Source organism: Crinia signifera, chromosome 5, assembly GCF_055691185.1.
Source record: "Crinia signifera chromosome 5, ASM5569118v1, whole genome shotgun sequence".
In the NCBI taxonomy this organism is placed as follows: domain Eukaryota; kingdom Metazoa; phylum Chordata; class Amphibia; order Anura; family Myobatrachidae; genus Crinia; species Crinia signifera.
The window spans coordinates 217,228,009-217,244,527 of NC_139221.1; the positions used below are offsets into that span (position 1 = coordinate 217,228,009).

The 16,519-nt window shown below is 45.4% G+C and overlaps 2 protein-coding genes across 3 annotated transcripts in view; both read right to left on the bottom strand.

Moving 5' to 3' along the window:
* The window catches only part of TPK1 (thiamin pyrophosphokinase 1), a 551,394-nt gene that overhangs the window by 501,886 nt on the left and 32,989 nt on the right, over positions 1 to 16,519 (bottom strand). The window lies entirely within an intron of this gene.
* Positions 10,421 to 12,482, bottom strand: LOC146079646 (uncharacterized). Its single transcript, XM_083186333.1, has 2 exons — positions 11,819 to 12,482; positions 10,421 to 11,742 (listed from the first exon to the last, which is right to left on the bottom strand). The coding sequence occupies exons 1-2, from the start codon at positions 11,890 to 11,892 to the stop codon at positions 10,446 to 10,448; spliced, it is 1,371 nt and encodes a 456-aa protein (XP_083042459.1). The 5' UTR covers positions 11,893 to 12,482; the 3' UTR covers positions 10,421 to 10,445.

The following is a 16,519-nucleotide window of genomic DNA, read 5'->3' on the forward strand; positions in this document are numbered from 1 at the left end:
TGGAACTATGAGTCCCAGCAAGCCTGCACCACATGCAGGGACTTGGAGAACCACAAGTCCCAGCGTGTGGGGCAATAAAGGGCCCGCTGGGACTTGTAGTCCCACAGTAGTACAAATAGTTAAAAAAGTACACAAACACACTGACAGTAAAACTTTATTACATTCAGAGCCCATACAACCAATACTCACCTATGTTGCCACGAAGGATCGGTCCCCTTGTCCAGTAGAATCCACTGGGGTACCTGTGGAGAGAATTCATACTCACCGGACGTCTTCAGCGCTTCTCCGGGTGCCCAGCAGCATTCTTCCCACGGTCCGGTGTTCTGTTTACAACTGGGGCACCGCCCCCAGACCGGGACTTAGCCCCGCCTACCAGCCAATGATGGTCCAGCATGGAGGTTTTCCCGGACCATCATTGGCTGGTAGGCGGGGCTAAGTCCCGGTCTGGGGGCGGAGCCCCAGTTGTAAACACAACACCGGACAGTGGGAAGAATGCTGCTGGGCACCCGGAGAAGCGCTGAAGACGTCCAGTGAGTATGAATTCTCTCCACAGGTACCCCAGTGGATTCTACTGGACAAGGGGACCGATCCTTCGTGGCAACATAGGTGAGTATTGGTTGTATGGGCTCTATGTTGCCACGAAGGATCGGTCCCCTTGTCCAGTAGAATCCACTGGGGTACCTGTGGAGAGAATTCTTACTCACCGGACGTCTTCAGCGCTTCTCCGGGTGCCCAGCAGCATTCTTCCCACGGTACAGTGTTCTGTTTACAACTGGGGCACCGCCCCCAGACCGGGACTTATGCCCGCCTACCAGCCAATGATGGTCCAGCATGGGGGTTTTCCCGGACCATCATTGGCTGGTAGGCGGGGCTAAGTCCTGGTCTGGGGGCGGAGGCCCAGATGTAAACACAACACCGGACCGTGGGAAGAATGCTGCTGGGCACCCGGAGAAGCGCTGAAGACGTCCAGTGAGTATGAATTCTCTCCACAGGTACCCCAGTGGATTCTACTGGACAAGGGGACCGATCCTTCGTGGCAACATAGGTGAGTATTGGATGTATGGGCTCCGAATGTGATAAAGTTTTACTGTCAGTGTGTTTGTGTACTTTTTAAACTATTTGTACTACTGTGGGACTACAAGTCCCAGCGGGCCCTTTATTGCCCCACATGCTGGGACTTGTGGTTCTCCAAGTCCCTGCATGTGGTGCAGGCTTGCTGGGACTCATAGTTCCACAGCAATATACAATAGGATTTCAGCTATTTTTTACACCAATCATCAGCTCGATGCCCACAGCCCAGGGGCATCGAGGACAGCCCCGGGCTTCAGCATGGGCTGGTAAGTTCTGGAGGGGGGGGGACCCCTTCTTTGGGGGGGTCCCCACTCCCCCAGGACCCCTGCCCATGCTGACCGGTCAGAGGGCTGAATGCTTTGGCCGGGGGGACTTGCATAAAAAGTCTCCCCCCAGCTGTGGCATTACCCTGCTGGCTGGTTGGGCCCGGTGCTGGTTCTTGAAATACGGGGGGACCCCCAGTCATTTTGTCCCCCGTATTTTGGGAACCAGGACCGGCCCTTGAGCCTGGTGCTGGTTTTATAAAATGCACGGAACCCCGACTTGTTTGTTCCTGTGATTTTATGAAACCAGGACCGGCTCTTTCAGCCCGGGGCTGGTTATGCTCTGGAGGGGGGACCCCACGCCATTTTTATTTATTTATTTTTTTTACCCAAAATCCCATATATGAAAATGCGCACATTTTCATGACTGAAAATCGCCCGAAATCGTGGCAAATCGCATTTTTTGCCGCCAATTCGCATCTCATTACATATGCGAATTCGCGGCAAAAAACTCGATTTTTAAAGGTGCGATTTCTGGCAAGTTTGGAACTCGTCCAAAAAGCGCAACCTATTACATTTCGCCCCGGGTCTTTACCCGTTTCTGCAGTGTGAAAGCAGCATTAGAGTACATTGTTCATTGAATCACATGACAAAGTTGGTTACACAAACAGCCTTTCTCAGCAGAACTGCCCAAAAGAAAAAAAGACAGTAGTTTGTTTTGCTCAGGGTTCAACATCACACCCTCCAATGAGGCATCATTGATTTTTTTTTAGGCATTTAATTATGGCACACTTATGACTAACTTGTGTCTTTATTGTGTCTAATGCTACTGTATTTCATCTGAACTGTTAACTTACTGCACCATCACATTCTGAATGAGTACTGCTTTTATCCCCAACATTACTTAATGTGTTATCATGTTGAGACAATTTCCAACATCACTGTTTTTTTTAATGCATTTCCCTCAAATGATATTGAACCCTTGTTTTTCAGAGGATACCAAAAGTCTTTTTACTTATTGTAACAAAGGAATACCCCTTATACACCAAAAACCCAGGTCAGACCCTGGTCTTTCAACACTGGTGTTTCCAGGTTCGGACCCTGCTTCCTACCCCATTTACACAGCAATTCGACCTGGGTCGGACCAGGGTCAGCCCTGCCTTGTCATTACAAATGGCCTGAAACAGCACCACATCCCCTCACCTGCACATCATCACCCCCCTGCACATCATCACCCCCCCCCCCCCTGCAGCATCACATCACCCCCCCCTGCACATCATCAGCCCCCCCTAGCAGCAGCAGCAGCAACCCCCCCCCCTGCACATTATCACCCCCCTGCAGCATCAAATCACTCCCCCTGCAGCATCAAATCACCCCCCCCCCCTGCACATCACCCCCCTGAAGCATTACCCCAACCCAGTGCGGGGTCCAGCCTCCAGGCAGCGGGGTCCGGCAGTGCAGGGCAGGCGGGGAGCGAGCTGTCAGGCTGCTGAGGGGGGAGAATGAGGGGATGCTCGCTGCTGTAACTCCCCCCTGCAGCCGTGGGGTCAGGAGTGGAGGCAGAGGGAATAAGCAGGGCAGGTGACATCATCTCCTGTAGCATCACATCATCAGCCCCCCCAGCACGGGGTCCAGCAGTGCAGGCGGGCAGGGGGTCCATCCAGCGCATAGGAAGTTGCCGGAGGGGTCCCTCCAGTGTATGGGAAGTAACCCGCGGGGTCCCTGCGTCGGATGGGAACTAGTAGCGGCAGTTCCCAGCCGCCGCAGGGACGCTCGCCGGTTACTTCCCATACGCTGGAAGGACCCCGCCGGCGACTTCCCAAACGCTGGATGGGCCCCCTGCCCACCTGCACTGCCGGACCCTGCTGCCTGGAGGCTGGACCCCGCTCTGGAGGGCGGGGGGGGGCTGATGATGTGATGCCACCTGCGCTGCTTATTCCCACTGCCTCCACTCAATAAAAACCCTCCGAATAGGGTGGAGAAATCTACATGGTATCAGGTCGACAACCATTGTCTGCATGCAACTTTCAACCAGGTCATAAGTGGGGAATTACTTTTTTACATATGAATACGGCAATGGATTGTCGAGATCATGGACGTTTCTCGACAATCCACAGCCGTTTATGCGGCCACGACCTCTTTTTGCAGATCGGCAGGTGGGACATTAAATCCTGCATTCCGATAAACGGCAAGCAGGCCGAGAATGGGCCAGGGTCACAACCATTGTGACGTTCCGGCAGTCGTGACCCAGGACTGAATACCCCCAGGGTCTTTAAATCCCCATCCCATCTGTGGAAAACTGTACTTTAAACTGGTTCCATTGTTGTCTGGTGAGTACCTAACTAAGTACAGATTCTTCACTGGATATATAGTTGTGGTAAGCCCAGCCACATGGTCTAGCCATGTATTGCTCTATGATTTTTACATTATATGCATCATATCCAGCCCTCGCAAAAACATAAGCACACCCATAATACAACGTTTGTCTATTGCAGTGCTGGGCAACACCGGCCCTCCAGATGTTAATGAACTACACATCCCAGGATGCTTTGCATTAGTTTTGCTATGTGGCCATGCTGAAACTGATGCAAGGCATGCTGGGATGTGTAGTTCATCAACATCTGGAGGGCCAGTGTTGCCCAGCCCTGGTCTATTGTGTATAACATTTAACCACTCAAAATGGACTTGATGACAGTGTGACTGCCAGAATGAATTATTGCTTTAATACAGAAAAAGAAAGCTAAACTACACAAAAGCATACTCCAACATTAGTAATTTGTTCTACGCCCTATTAAATATTTCCCCTTGATTATTCACTTTATACGCACAGATGACTCATGCAAAATAGGTGCATAAAGTGTGTATCTTTGTCAGGTAATTATGTAGTGAAGATAACAATATATTTCACAGCTGTCATGTACTAGAATAACAGCTTCTCTCTATGTTAAACATTCCCCAGAGACAACTTAAAACAATTGTGGACGCCCCTTCATAAGACTAAAAATTGTAATTTATAATGGCAGCAAAAATATATGGAGGTGCTCAAGCCCTCACAGTGCTCACTCCTTTGGTTATGCCACCTTTCTCCCAGGTGGCAGCACCCACTCCAATAGAGGTGACTTATTCATCAATATAACGTTGTGGTAGCGTGGCTTTGCCATTTACTACTGGGCCAACTTAATTGAGGGAAAGATGTGTGAAGCACTTGGGTCTGACTTTTCAGCCAATAAAAACGGTTTGATTACCTGATTAATGACAATGGACATTATCATAGTATCCAATTCACCGAAAGTCAACCTGCGATCGGATAAAAAGTCAGGGATAAATCCGTAATCCCAAGTTTTTCACCTATCCGTTAGCTTTTTATCGTGTATTAGCTTTTGTGTTCCTCAGGCACGTGTGACATGATACCAATAACAGTGGTATTGAGGTTAAGGGCCTTTACACTTTAACAGAGGAGAGCCCTGTGCAGACTTCAAGTGGGCCTATTACAAATGCCACATAGGTAGCGTTGTTGTACTTTGCCCAGCAGCCTTTTAGCCTCCTGCAGCCAAAGACTTCACCTATAGCAGCTGCCTTTCCCAGTAGAATTAAACACACTACTGTGTACAACCAGCACCATACCAATGGGGCAGATGGTGGACACTAGTGTACAGTAGATGTAGCATATATGTACAGAATATGGCTGAGGTGTAGTGTTCATGGTCGCTAATGACATCTGAGTACAGTTCTGAGGGACACTACTGGTTACTGGCAGGCACACTACTGGACCAGACTGCAGAGCTAAACTGGTATAAATATACAGGCACACACATCCAGAATGCAGGAATAACTGAAAATATCAGTTAGTACCAGTAACACATTGGTAGACAAACAGACTTAAGGGCCCCATACATCAGCAATTGTGACAATTTTCAGATATGGAGATGATTGCCACAATTAATTTTAGATGTGTGGGCTCCCCCTTTTTGCAATCCCAATCAAAATCGCCAATCGATTGCTTAATCAGGTTTTTAAACATGTTTAATAATCTGGTATTATCTGCAGATCTTTTTTAGATGTGTGGGCATTCCCAATTAGTCTTCTTCATCTATTTACATTATGAACAGCTGAAATGACAATCGATTGGGGCAATTTCCAGATATGAAGATGCAATCTTTAGATGGAAAAATCTGCCGATCACTGAAATAAATCTGTAATGTGTGGGCAAAGTCAGATAGATTGTAAAATCCATTTATCTGGCCAAAATATCCCTATATCTGAAAATCCATAAATTGTGATTGCTGATGTATGGGGCCCATTACTATGGAATCCCCAAAAGCGGAACAGACGCTAAAGCGACACAGATGGCACAATAACAGGACCGGGCTGTGGAGCAGATCCAGTAGCAGACAGGACACAAACTGAAGCTCTTCTTAATAGAGCAAATACAGGCTGGACAGTACAGGATCAGTTCTACACAGACAGGAACCCACAACTGTTCAGTGCAGTGGTGGATAACCCACGGGTCGCCCTGGGGCCCCCACAACTGCCATCCCACTGCTGCGGTGGTGGGTGGCAGCGTGGGATCAGGTAGTGCTGGCAGGCGGGTAGCGATACGAGAGAGAGAGAGAGAGAGAGAGAGAGAGAGAGAGAGAGAGAGAGAGAGAGAGAGAGAGAGAGAGAGAGAGAGAGAGAGAGAGAGAGAGAGAGAGAGAGAGAGAGAGAGAGAGAGAGAGAGAGAGAGAGGCAGCGGCTGTGGAGTCTTTCACACAGCTCCCACCTGCCATTGGCAGAGACCAAGCCAGCCAGCTCCGGGCGCACCGTGTATATCCCTGGGCTGGCCGCTGGACCAAGCACCTGTGGCGGTAGTGTGCATGTCCCCGGATCCCAGAGCCGGCAGCAGTAGTGAGTGATCTGTATGTATGTATGTATGTATGGTGACAAAAACACTGGAATAGTGTTTGAGGACAGGTTCCCAGGTTCTTGTCTTACACATTTTAGAAACAGGAAAACTTCCATGAGTGTTTCTTTTTGTTAAAGCGGAGTAAAGGCTCAGTTCAGGTGTTTGGACTCACAGAGGGCTAATCAGGGCTTGCAGCTGTGTAAGGGCCATATAGAGCTTCTAGACCAGGGCTGGGCAACACCGGCCCTCCAGATGTTGATGATCTACACATCCCAGCATGCCTTGCATCAGTTTCAGCGTGGTCACATAGCAAAACTAATGCAAAGCATCCTGGAATGTGTAGTTCATTAACATCTGGAGGGCCGGTGTTGCCCAGCCCTGTTCTAGACCATGGGTCTTCAAACTGTGGCCCTCCAGATTTTGTGAAACTACAAATCCCAGCATGCCTTGCCACAGTTTTGCTATAAGTGAGTGTTAAAACTGTGGCAAGGCATGCTGGGATTTGGAGGGCCACAGTTTAAAGACTGATCAGTATGGGCAGCCTGGGGAGTCTGCAGAGAGGAACAAGCTTTCTTATGCAAGTGAGCCATCCAGTAGTGACTGGAAAACTTTGTATTTTGTTTAGAGACAGTTAGGAATATCTTGTTTTTAGTTAGTGCCGGACAGGCAAGGTATTTTCTTTTAAAGTTTATTTTATTTTCTGCTTAATAAAACTGGTTGTGGCCAGTTGCACCACAAAGACTGGACTCGACCCAGGAAAAGGCATCCAGTTCACCTACATTATTACAACTTGATGGATAATGCGAGCACTCCGTTCTGCGCATAAGTGAGAGCAGCAGCTTTATGAGGCCTGCAGAAAATGGTGGTTTATGCAGATACAGCCTAGCCCTAGTGTGAAGTTGCTTGAGGATTTGATATATGTCCTGAGTGAAAGCAGCTACAATGCCGCCGGAAAGAGTCGAATTATACTCACCGATAATTCCTTTTTCTTCCTAGAGATCCCATGGCAGCCATACATTGGGATATTCCCTTCCCCCACTAGAACAGACAGGATTGGTTTCTCTTGGGACCGCCCACCTTGGGTATAATGGACCCCTCCTTCACCTCCCCTGCATCTTTTGAGTGTCTCCGTCTCTTGGTCCCTAGAGAAAACACATCAGAACACAAGGGAGGGCAATCAGTGGCTGCCATGGGATCTCTAGGAAGAAAAAGGAATTATCGGTGAGTATAATTCGACTCTTTCTTCTACGATCCCCATGGCAGCCATACATTGGGACATACCCAAGAAATAAACGGGAGGGTAAATGCATGTAAAATAATATTTTATTATCAAGAGGTATTTAGGAAACTGCCTCTTGGAGTACATGCTTCCCAAAGTGGGCCAGAGAAACGTCAAGAGCATAGTGATTCACAAAAGTGTGTACTGACGACCAGGTAGCCGCTTTGCATATTTCCGTCACCGACGCTTTGGCCTTGTTCGCCCAGGAAGTAGATACTGCCCGCGTTGAGTGTGCCTGTACAATAGGAGGTATCTTCTTGCCTTCCTGTTTGTAGGCTGTAACAATAGTCTCTCTTATCCATCTGGATATCGTCTGTTTCCCAGGTTCCCTTCCTTTCCTGACACCTTCTGGAATGACGAACAAATGTTTGGTTGCTCTGAAAACCTTAGTTCTTTCCAGATAGATAGAAATCACTCGGACTAGATCTAAAGTATGCCAGGCTTGTTGTTCCTCATTTTCAGGTCTAGGATAGAAACTGGGTAGAGTGATTTCCTGATTGAGGTGGAAGGCTGACACCACCTTTGGTACAAATTCTGGGTGAGTCCTTAGGACAACTCTGTCAGGGAAGATAACCAAATAGGGCTCTTCGATCCATAGAGCCTGCAACTCACTCACTCTTCTCGCAGAGGTAACTGCTACTAAGAATACTGTTTTCCAAGTTAAGAGTCTCAAAGAACATTCCGTTAGGGGCTCAAACGGACACTTGGTTAGGACCGAAAGCATCAGATTTAGATCCCACGGTGCCACTATAGCCTTGACTGGTGGCTGGATCCGCTTCATAGCCCTGTTGAATCTTTTTATCAGTCTTTCTGCTAAAGATCTATCCAATAGCACCCCTAGTGCTGATATCTGCGATTTAATTGTGGCAGGAGCGAGACCCATCTGGAAACCTTCGTAAAGGAACTGTAGCACTCTATCCGTTGTTATGGAGGAGAAATCACCTCTGAATTGGCCCCAATCAATAAATTTGATCCATGTCTTGTAGTATGCCAGGGATGATATGTCTTTCCTGGCTTTCAGCATCATTTCCATAACCTGGGGGGACAGGTTATGTCTTTTCAGGATCTTCCGTTCAATCTCCATGCCTTTAGTGATAATTTCTTGGGCTCTGGATGATAAACCGGACCCTGGTGCAGCAGATCCACTCTGTCGGGTAGGGGCCAAGGTTCTTGTACTGCCATCTTCAGAACATTGACGAACCACGGTCTTCTTGGCCAGTAAGGTAGTATTGCTATGACTTCTACCCGGTCTTCTCTTATCTTCTTCAGGACCTTTCCAATCATAGGGAAGGGCGGGAATATGTATCCCAGTCTGAAGTTCCACTTTACTGACAGAGCATCTATTGCTCGGGCCTGCGGATGAAAAGATTTTGAAAAGAAGCTGTTCACCTTCTTGTTCCCAAAGCTTGCCATCAGGTCTATTTCTGGGCTGCCAAACTTTCTTTCTATTTGGGAGAATATTTCCTGATTCAACTGCCACTCTCCTGGGGACACTACTTCTCGACTCAGGAAGTCTGCCAGGGTATTCCTCCTTCCTGGGATATACACCGCTGTCATGGATTTCAAGTTGTGTTCTGCCCAACACATTATCTTCTCTGACATGCGCATAAGTTTTATACTTCTTGTGCCCCCCTGATGGTTTATGTGGGAAACCACAGTGACATTGTCCGACATAATTCTTAAATGGGAATTGCCGATTTCTTCTTTCAGACAGTTTATGGCCTCCCATACCGCTTGCAATTCCCTCATATTCGATGAGTTCCTTGCTTCTTCTATTGTCCATATACCCTGGACTGACCTCCCTTCGACATGGGCGCCCCATCCGAAGAAACTGGCGTCTGTGGTTACTATACAAAACACAGGTTCCTTTAGGCTGGTCTTTCTGTACTCTAGCCCCTGTGTCCACCATATTAGATCCTTCTTTAATTCCTGTTGTAATGAGATCAGGTGTTGGTCGCCACACCCTCTCTTTTGTAGAGGAATCAGTAGCCATTGGAGTTTCCTCATTTTCCACTGTGCCCAGGGAACAATTTTGATGCAAGAGGCCATCATACCCAGTAATTGGGTGGCCATAATTAGGGGAAATCTCCTCTTTTGTAGTAAGATGTCGACTAACTCTTTTATCTTTCTGCATCTGTCTGGCGACAGAGAAATTGAGAACTGCTGCGTGTCTATTATGGCTCCCAAAAATTGTATCTTCTGTACCGGTAGCAGCTGGCTCTTCTCTATGTTTATGACCCAACCTAGATATTGTAATAGGTCTATGGTCATTTTCACATTGGTTTCTGTCTCTATCAGAGACTCTCCTGCAATGAGCAGATCGTCCAAGTAGGGCCATACTTGAATCTTCTGCATCCTTAATGCTGCAATCACTGTCACTAGCACTTTGGTAAAAACTCTTGGTGAAGTTTTCAGCCCAAAGGGCAGACAAGTAAACTGAAAATGATGATTGGCCACTGAAAACCTCAGAAACTTTCTGTACCATCGATTGATCGGAATGTGGTAATAGGCATCCTTGAGATCTATCGATGCGAGGTAGTCTTCTCTTCTTATCCCCATCACAATAGAACTCAAGGTCTCCATCTTGAACCTTATCTGTTTTATATACACATTCAACTCCCTCAGGTCCAGAATCGTTCTGAATGAGCCATTCGGTTTCCGTACCAGGAATAGATTTGAATAGAAACCCTTTCTGCGTTCCTTCTCTGGCACTAACTCTATGGCCCCTGACTGTAGGAGTTGATCGATTTTTAAGAACAGCGCTTTTCTTTCTTCTGAAAGTCCTGGTATCCTTGATTTCATGAATCTGTGATGGGTGGGGATTTTTTCGAATTCTATACAGTAGCCCTGTTGTATTATGTTCAACACCCAGGTGTCTCTTATCATCATCTTCCAACACTCCGTGAATAGCATAAGTCTGGCCCCAATCTTCTTCACCTGAAGATAGTCATAATTTTCCCTTTTGGCCCCAATCCTTTTCTGGTTGATATCGGCCACGAAAATTTTGTCGAAAGGGCTGCCTGGAGGTATTAGCATTCCCTCTCTTGTAATACGTCTTGCCAGGGCGGTAGGTCTTCGCCTCCCTATAAGCTTGTTTAGATGAGGCCGGGAAGTTGAAGCGATTCCTCTTTTCCTGGGGTAATCGGACTGACTTTCCCCCTGAAATCCTCTGGATCATAGTGTCCAGCTTGGAGCCGAAGAGGAATTTGCCTTCAAAGGGTAAGTTCGTGAGCTTATTCTTTGAATTAGCGTCCGCATTCCAAGGCTTAAGCCATAGAGCCCTACGCCCTGTTACACCTGCTGCCATAGCCTTGGTTGCAAAGGACACCCCGTCTAGTGAGGCTTCACACATATAGTCGATGGCCTTTTGCATGACTTCTAAATTTTTGAGAAGGTATTGTTTTGATACCTTTTCCTCCACATCCGTTTTCAGATTGGAGGCCCAAAGTCGAACGGCCCTAGCAACAGAGGCCATAGCCACGTTGGCTTTCAGGGAGCCTGCAGAGGCTGAGTGTACTTTACGGAAAGAATTTTCAATTTTTCTGTCCATGGCATCCTTAAATGCCGCCGCATCTTCAACTGGTATGGTAGATTTTGATATGATTTCTGCCACCGCTGCATCTACCTTGGGTAAGGTACACCATCCCAGTAGGTCCTCATCCTTAAATGGGTACATTTTTTCTACCCTATTACCCAAGGTAAACTTTTTGTCGACATTAATCCACTCCTTATTTATCATGTCTCTCACCATCTTGTTAAGTGGGAAGGTTCTCCCTTTCTTATCTCTGTCCTCATATAAGGGGTCTCTGTCCGATGAGGAGGCCGCCTCTTTGAAATTCATGGCTTTGTAAATATTTTTCAGCAGGTTTTCTACAAGCTCTAAGTTAAATGATCTGACATCTTCTACTTCACCAGATTCGTCAGACGACTCCTTAGCTTCACACTCAAACTCATCAGAAGAATCCTCTTCAGGTGTAAACTCTGCTTGTACTCTAGACCTTTTAGTAGATTGACTTTGAGCAAATTCATTCTTAGAAACAAAATTCTGCTTCATCCATGCCATTAACTCTTTAAGCATTTCCGACTGTTCTGGCTTCTTTGCCACTTTAGACTGTGCCATTTCACACAATTCACATACTGACTTTTTCTGACTTGAAGCAAAGGTCTGATCACATGTCATGCAAACTGCTTCTATGAACTTTTTCTTTGCTGTCCTCTTCTTGTGTACAGGAGAGACAGGCGCACTAAAAATGTAGAGAAAACTACACTCAATATCTAGCTCAAAATAACAATACTGATGCCCAAAACCAAAGGGCTTACCTCACTGGGGCATCATCCGGCTTCTGGGGAGAAGGCGCTTCCATGGTCAATACTGCAGCGTTTCCAAACAGCATGCAAACACACCAAGCAGATAGACGCCATGATAGAAATCACTGCTGGCTATTTAACTGTTCCCTGTCCGCCCTCTGTGCTCAGCACGGCGAAGTGGAACTAAAACCACTGCCCAGCGTTTCCGGTGGGACTGGATTCAAAGACGCACCCAGCATCTGTGGGCGGAAGTGACACGTTACCGGCACTTCCGCCCCTTCTGCCTTATCTTCCAGCATGTGTAGCCGCGGCTTTACAGCGGGGCTGTGCACAGTCTCCCCAGCAGACCCGTTTCTTCCATACACCAGCATGCAGTGTATGGCGTCCGGACCAGGTACTGCCATGGCAGGATATCGCGTGCAAGGAGACAAATACCGCTGGCCTCCTGCACCTTCTTCTCCCCGGGGAGCCACCCCATTCAGCTCCATGCTGCTCTGAGGTAACCCTGCTTTAAACAAAAATAATCTGTCCTACTCTGTCTACTTCTAAACGGAGACAGGAAAAAAGATGCAGGGGAGGTGAAGGAGGGGTCCATTATACCCAAGGTGGGCGGTCCCAAGAGAAACCAATCCTGTCTGTTCTAGTGGGGGAAGGGAATATCCCAATGTATGGCTGCCATGGGGATCGTAGAAGAAAAATCTGTCAACATGGAGGAACTGCTTAGAGCCTTGCTGCAAGCTACAGCGGCTCAGCAGGAGGCCATCAGGCAGCAGCAGGTGGCAATGGACAAACTTTTCAGGCAACAGCGTCAGGATAGAGGCCTTCGCAGAAGTTGTGTGGAGCTTTGCAGCATGGACTGGGGATGTGGCTGTCAGCGCTCCGGGCAGCTGTAGTTCTATACAGGCCAGTCACTTCCTGCAGAAAATGACAGAGACTAATGATGTGGAGGCCTATCTGACCAGGTTTGAAAGGACTGCCGAGAGTGAGAACTGGCCGAAAGCACAGTGAGCCAGTCTGCTAGCACCATTTCTCTCAGGTGAGCCCCAAAAAGCATACTTTGATTTAAGCCCTGCCGATGCTCAAGACTATGACAAATTGAAAACGGAGATCACATCACGCCCCCCCCCCCCCCCGTCCCCTCCAGCAAGGCTGGAGAGACTAAACACTGGCCTTGGAGACAGGCCAATGGGACTAGAAAGGTCTATGCTGCCCAAATGGGTTGATAATCGTGTGGTTAAATGTTTCAGGTGTGGTATGCCAGGGCATATTATAGCCAATTGTCCAGTCACGCAAGAACCCATGCAATGTTATGCTGACCAAGGTACTCCATTTAGGTCAAGGGTGATCAAAGAACTACCATCCCCAAACTGATGGATTGGTGGAAAGATTTAATACATTAAAAAGTATGTTAAAAAAGGTTGTTGATAGAGATGGGAAAAACTGGGATTTTTTTTTGCCCTACTTGTTGATGGCCATCAGAGAAGTTCCTCCAACAATTATCAATTTTTATTTTAACTCTTTCATACTCTATTATTGGGAATAAGTAAGCTGTGCCCAGAGCAGCAGAAAGTGTACACTTATTGGGGTTAGAGTGTGAAAAAAGTATTTGGTTTAAAAACACATACAAAATGGTGCCTTCACCTTTTGCACCTGTCAGCCATACATCCTGTCAACTTTTTACATGTCAACATAACTACCCGGTTGACCTTTTGACCCTGTTCAACATGTTCATGTTGGCCATATGGGGTCAACCTACTGACTGTATTGACCCAATATGGGTTGACCGATTGATCCATACCCCTCAGCGTTCACCAGGGATGTACCTGGTGCAGTCAATTGATTGTGACCAGAGGTAAATTTATTTTTCCGGCCATCCACAGGCATATTATTGGCTTCTTGCCCCCAAAAGACCCACAACTTCTGCATTGACGACAATTAAGCATGGCTACAGAGGCACCCAGTAGCCGGCTCTGCATAGAAATAATATTGTCACTGATAGCTAAGGCTTCCTCCCCGGGTAGTAAAGCTGAAACCTCCTGGCAGACAGCATTTAACCAAGTAGCCGAATTTCCTGCATGCAAATCTATATTTACTGTAAGTTGTGATTCTTGAAAACATTTATATTAAAAAATACCTTTGGCATAAAAAATTACTAATAGCCAAGTACATAATTAAAATAATTTACTTTACTTTTACAATGATTAAACCCCAAAATGAATTTACATGGTGCTTAGATCTGATAATACCCATGAAAAGTATTATTAATTGGTAATAATGTGTTATCTTTTTTTTGTAGAACTTTGTATAAAAGTTAAATGTAAATCGCTTGAAATTATATATATATATATATATATATATATATATATATATATATATATATATATATATATATATATATATATATATATATATATATATATATATATATATATATATAATCTTTTCAGTTTCCTTACAGTTCAAGTAGTAAAACTTGGAGCGTCTCAGAACAACCAACAGTATTTATAAGAGTTCTCACTTTTCCTTAAGTGCTTTAACAAAAGGATAATAAACCTGTAATCCTGCTTTAATTTCATACATATTCTATCTCTTCTAGCTTGGAAAAATACCCAATAGTTATTTCAAACATAAAATTATTTGCAATAAAAATGGTTATATTATTATTGTACATCACTTAAAAATGAATTTTCCATAAGAAACAGTTGCTTCTACAAAGTGGGAAAAATAATGAGGATACTTCAGGAGGATTATGTTTTATTTGTTAAATGAAAGCAATTAACTTTTTTAATGTTTCTAAAGGTATATTGCCCTAAAAGAAAAGGAGTTTTTTTAGAACATCTTTTCATTTTATTCATTTCAAGGGAATGCCTATTATTCACAGCAGATTAAAAAACAAAGGGCTCTTGTGCATGAATTAAAACAGGCGATTTTCCGAAAAGTCATGTCTTTGATTGCCTGCCTTGGTAGGCATGACAACTTCCCAAAGGCAAAATGCTATACAAGAACAAATCATGCAAGATTCCACATGGGAAATCAATATTTAATACATGTACTTGTACAATAAAGAGGACTTTCACACATAAATAGCTATCTCCTCTTGTCCAGCTTGGCAAATTCTGTACTTTTTTTTGATGAATGTAAAATTACTTTGACCTGCATTTAAGATTGAGCGGATGAATTATCTGTAGCATGTGATTGGAGGAGTCACATCTCATCTCGGAGGGAAATGCTGACTTAGGAGAATATACAGTAGACTGCGAGTCCAGTTATCTCCCTTTGGGGAGGCTGCCAAAGATGGCCTTTTTTTCTACTTTGTAGATATTCAGCCCATGCTGTAAAAAACATAATTTGTGGTATAAAACCCAAGTACCAATGATCGAGGACTTTACATATTGTTTTTAAACACAAGGCAAAAGGATTCAGATTTTTTCCTTAGATGGTAAGAAGTAAATGATGCAAATTAATGTTTTTGTGTTTTATTGAGAAGATATGCTTTACCTTTCTATTGGCACATAAAAATCAAGTGGGTATCAAACAATATTGTTTCACCGCACTATTTCTGTTATTTTTATTATGAAGCCAGTACTATTTCTACTATTGTTCTTTTTACATTTCCTTACATAACGCCAACAGATAACATAGCACTTTTACATTGACAGTCTGCGTCACAGTGGAGCTTATATTTCTCTACAAAAACCTGAGGGTGATCCAACACACAGAATAAAGGGGTGCGATTGCCTTGCTATTAAATTCCTATTCAATAGGGATCGAATCAGGATCAAATAGCACAGAAAGCACAGAAAGCAAAACACATTTGATTTTGAGAATATTATACAGATCTGTACTATATATTCTTGCCTACACAGTCTATTTTTCTATTCTGTTTCGATGGGGCTGCGCATCAAGATCGAACCAGCATCGAATGCCGCTGAAAATGGTTTGATGGTGATTTCGATGTGATTTTGACTATATAGAATCGCACCGTGTGTATGGGACATAAGTCAGATATTAGCTTGTTCAATTAATCAACTGCCTTAAATATTGCTGAGTTTAAATAAAAGGGAGATGCACACCACTATATAAAAAGCAAAAAGTGCTAATTATTAAAATCAATATTTAAAACTACTAAGCCCGCTGGAAGCAAAAGCTTCGAAAGCTAGTCTGCTACCTTCTGTGTTTGTGCATGTGTGAGAAAGAGATGTAGTTTCACTCTCTGCCAGCAGATGGCAGTGTTTCAGAGACTCATGGACACTAGCTATATACATAGATTGTGTAAATAGGATTAGAAAAAAAGGGTACTCGTGTATTATCACGGCGCCCACGATGTTGATCTTAGTACATCGCATCGTATGCGATATAACCGTATGCGATATAACCGCATGCAATGCGATTTTTAATTGTACAAGCACCCTGATGGGTGCTTTCAATGATAAATGCACCCCCATTGTCAACACCACCCCCACTATCAATGGCAACCCAAAGCGAGGGGCGGCGGTATGTGTCCTCCCCCCTTTTCATATCCCCCCACTATCCACGTTGGCGTGGAGTTGACTTTAGATAGTGTGGCGAGCGCAGCGAGCCACCGAGCGCGAATCGTGGCGAGCACAGCTAGCCCGCGAGGGGCCACGGATGACTTTACATGTATTCCGCGTCCACGCTTTGGGCTCATATTCCACGTGCGCTCGCCACGCTTCAGGCTCGGTGGCTCGCTGC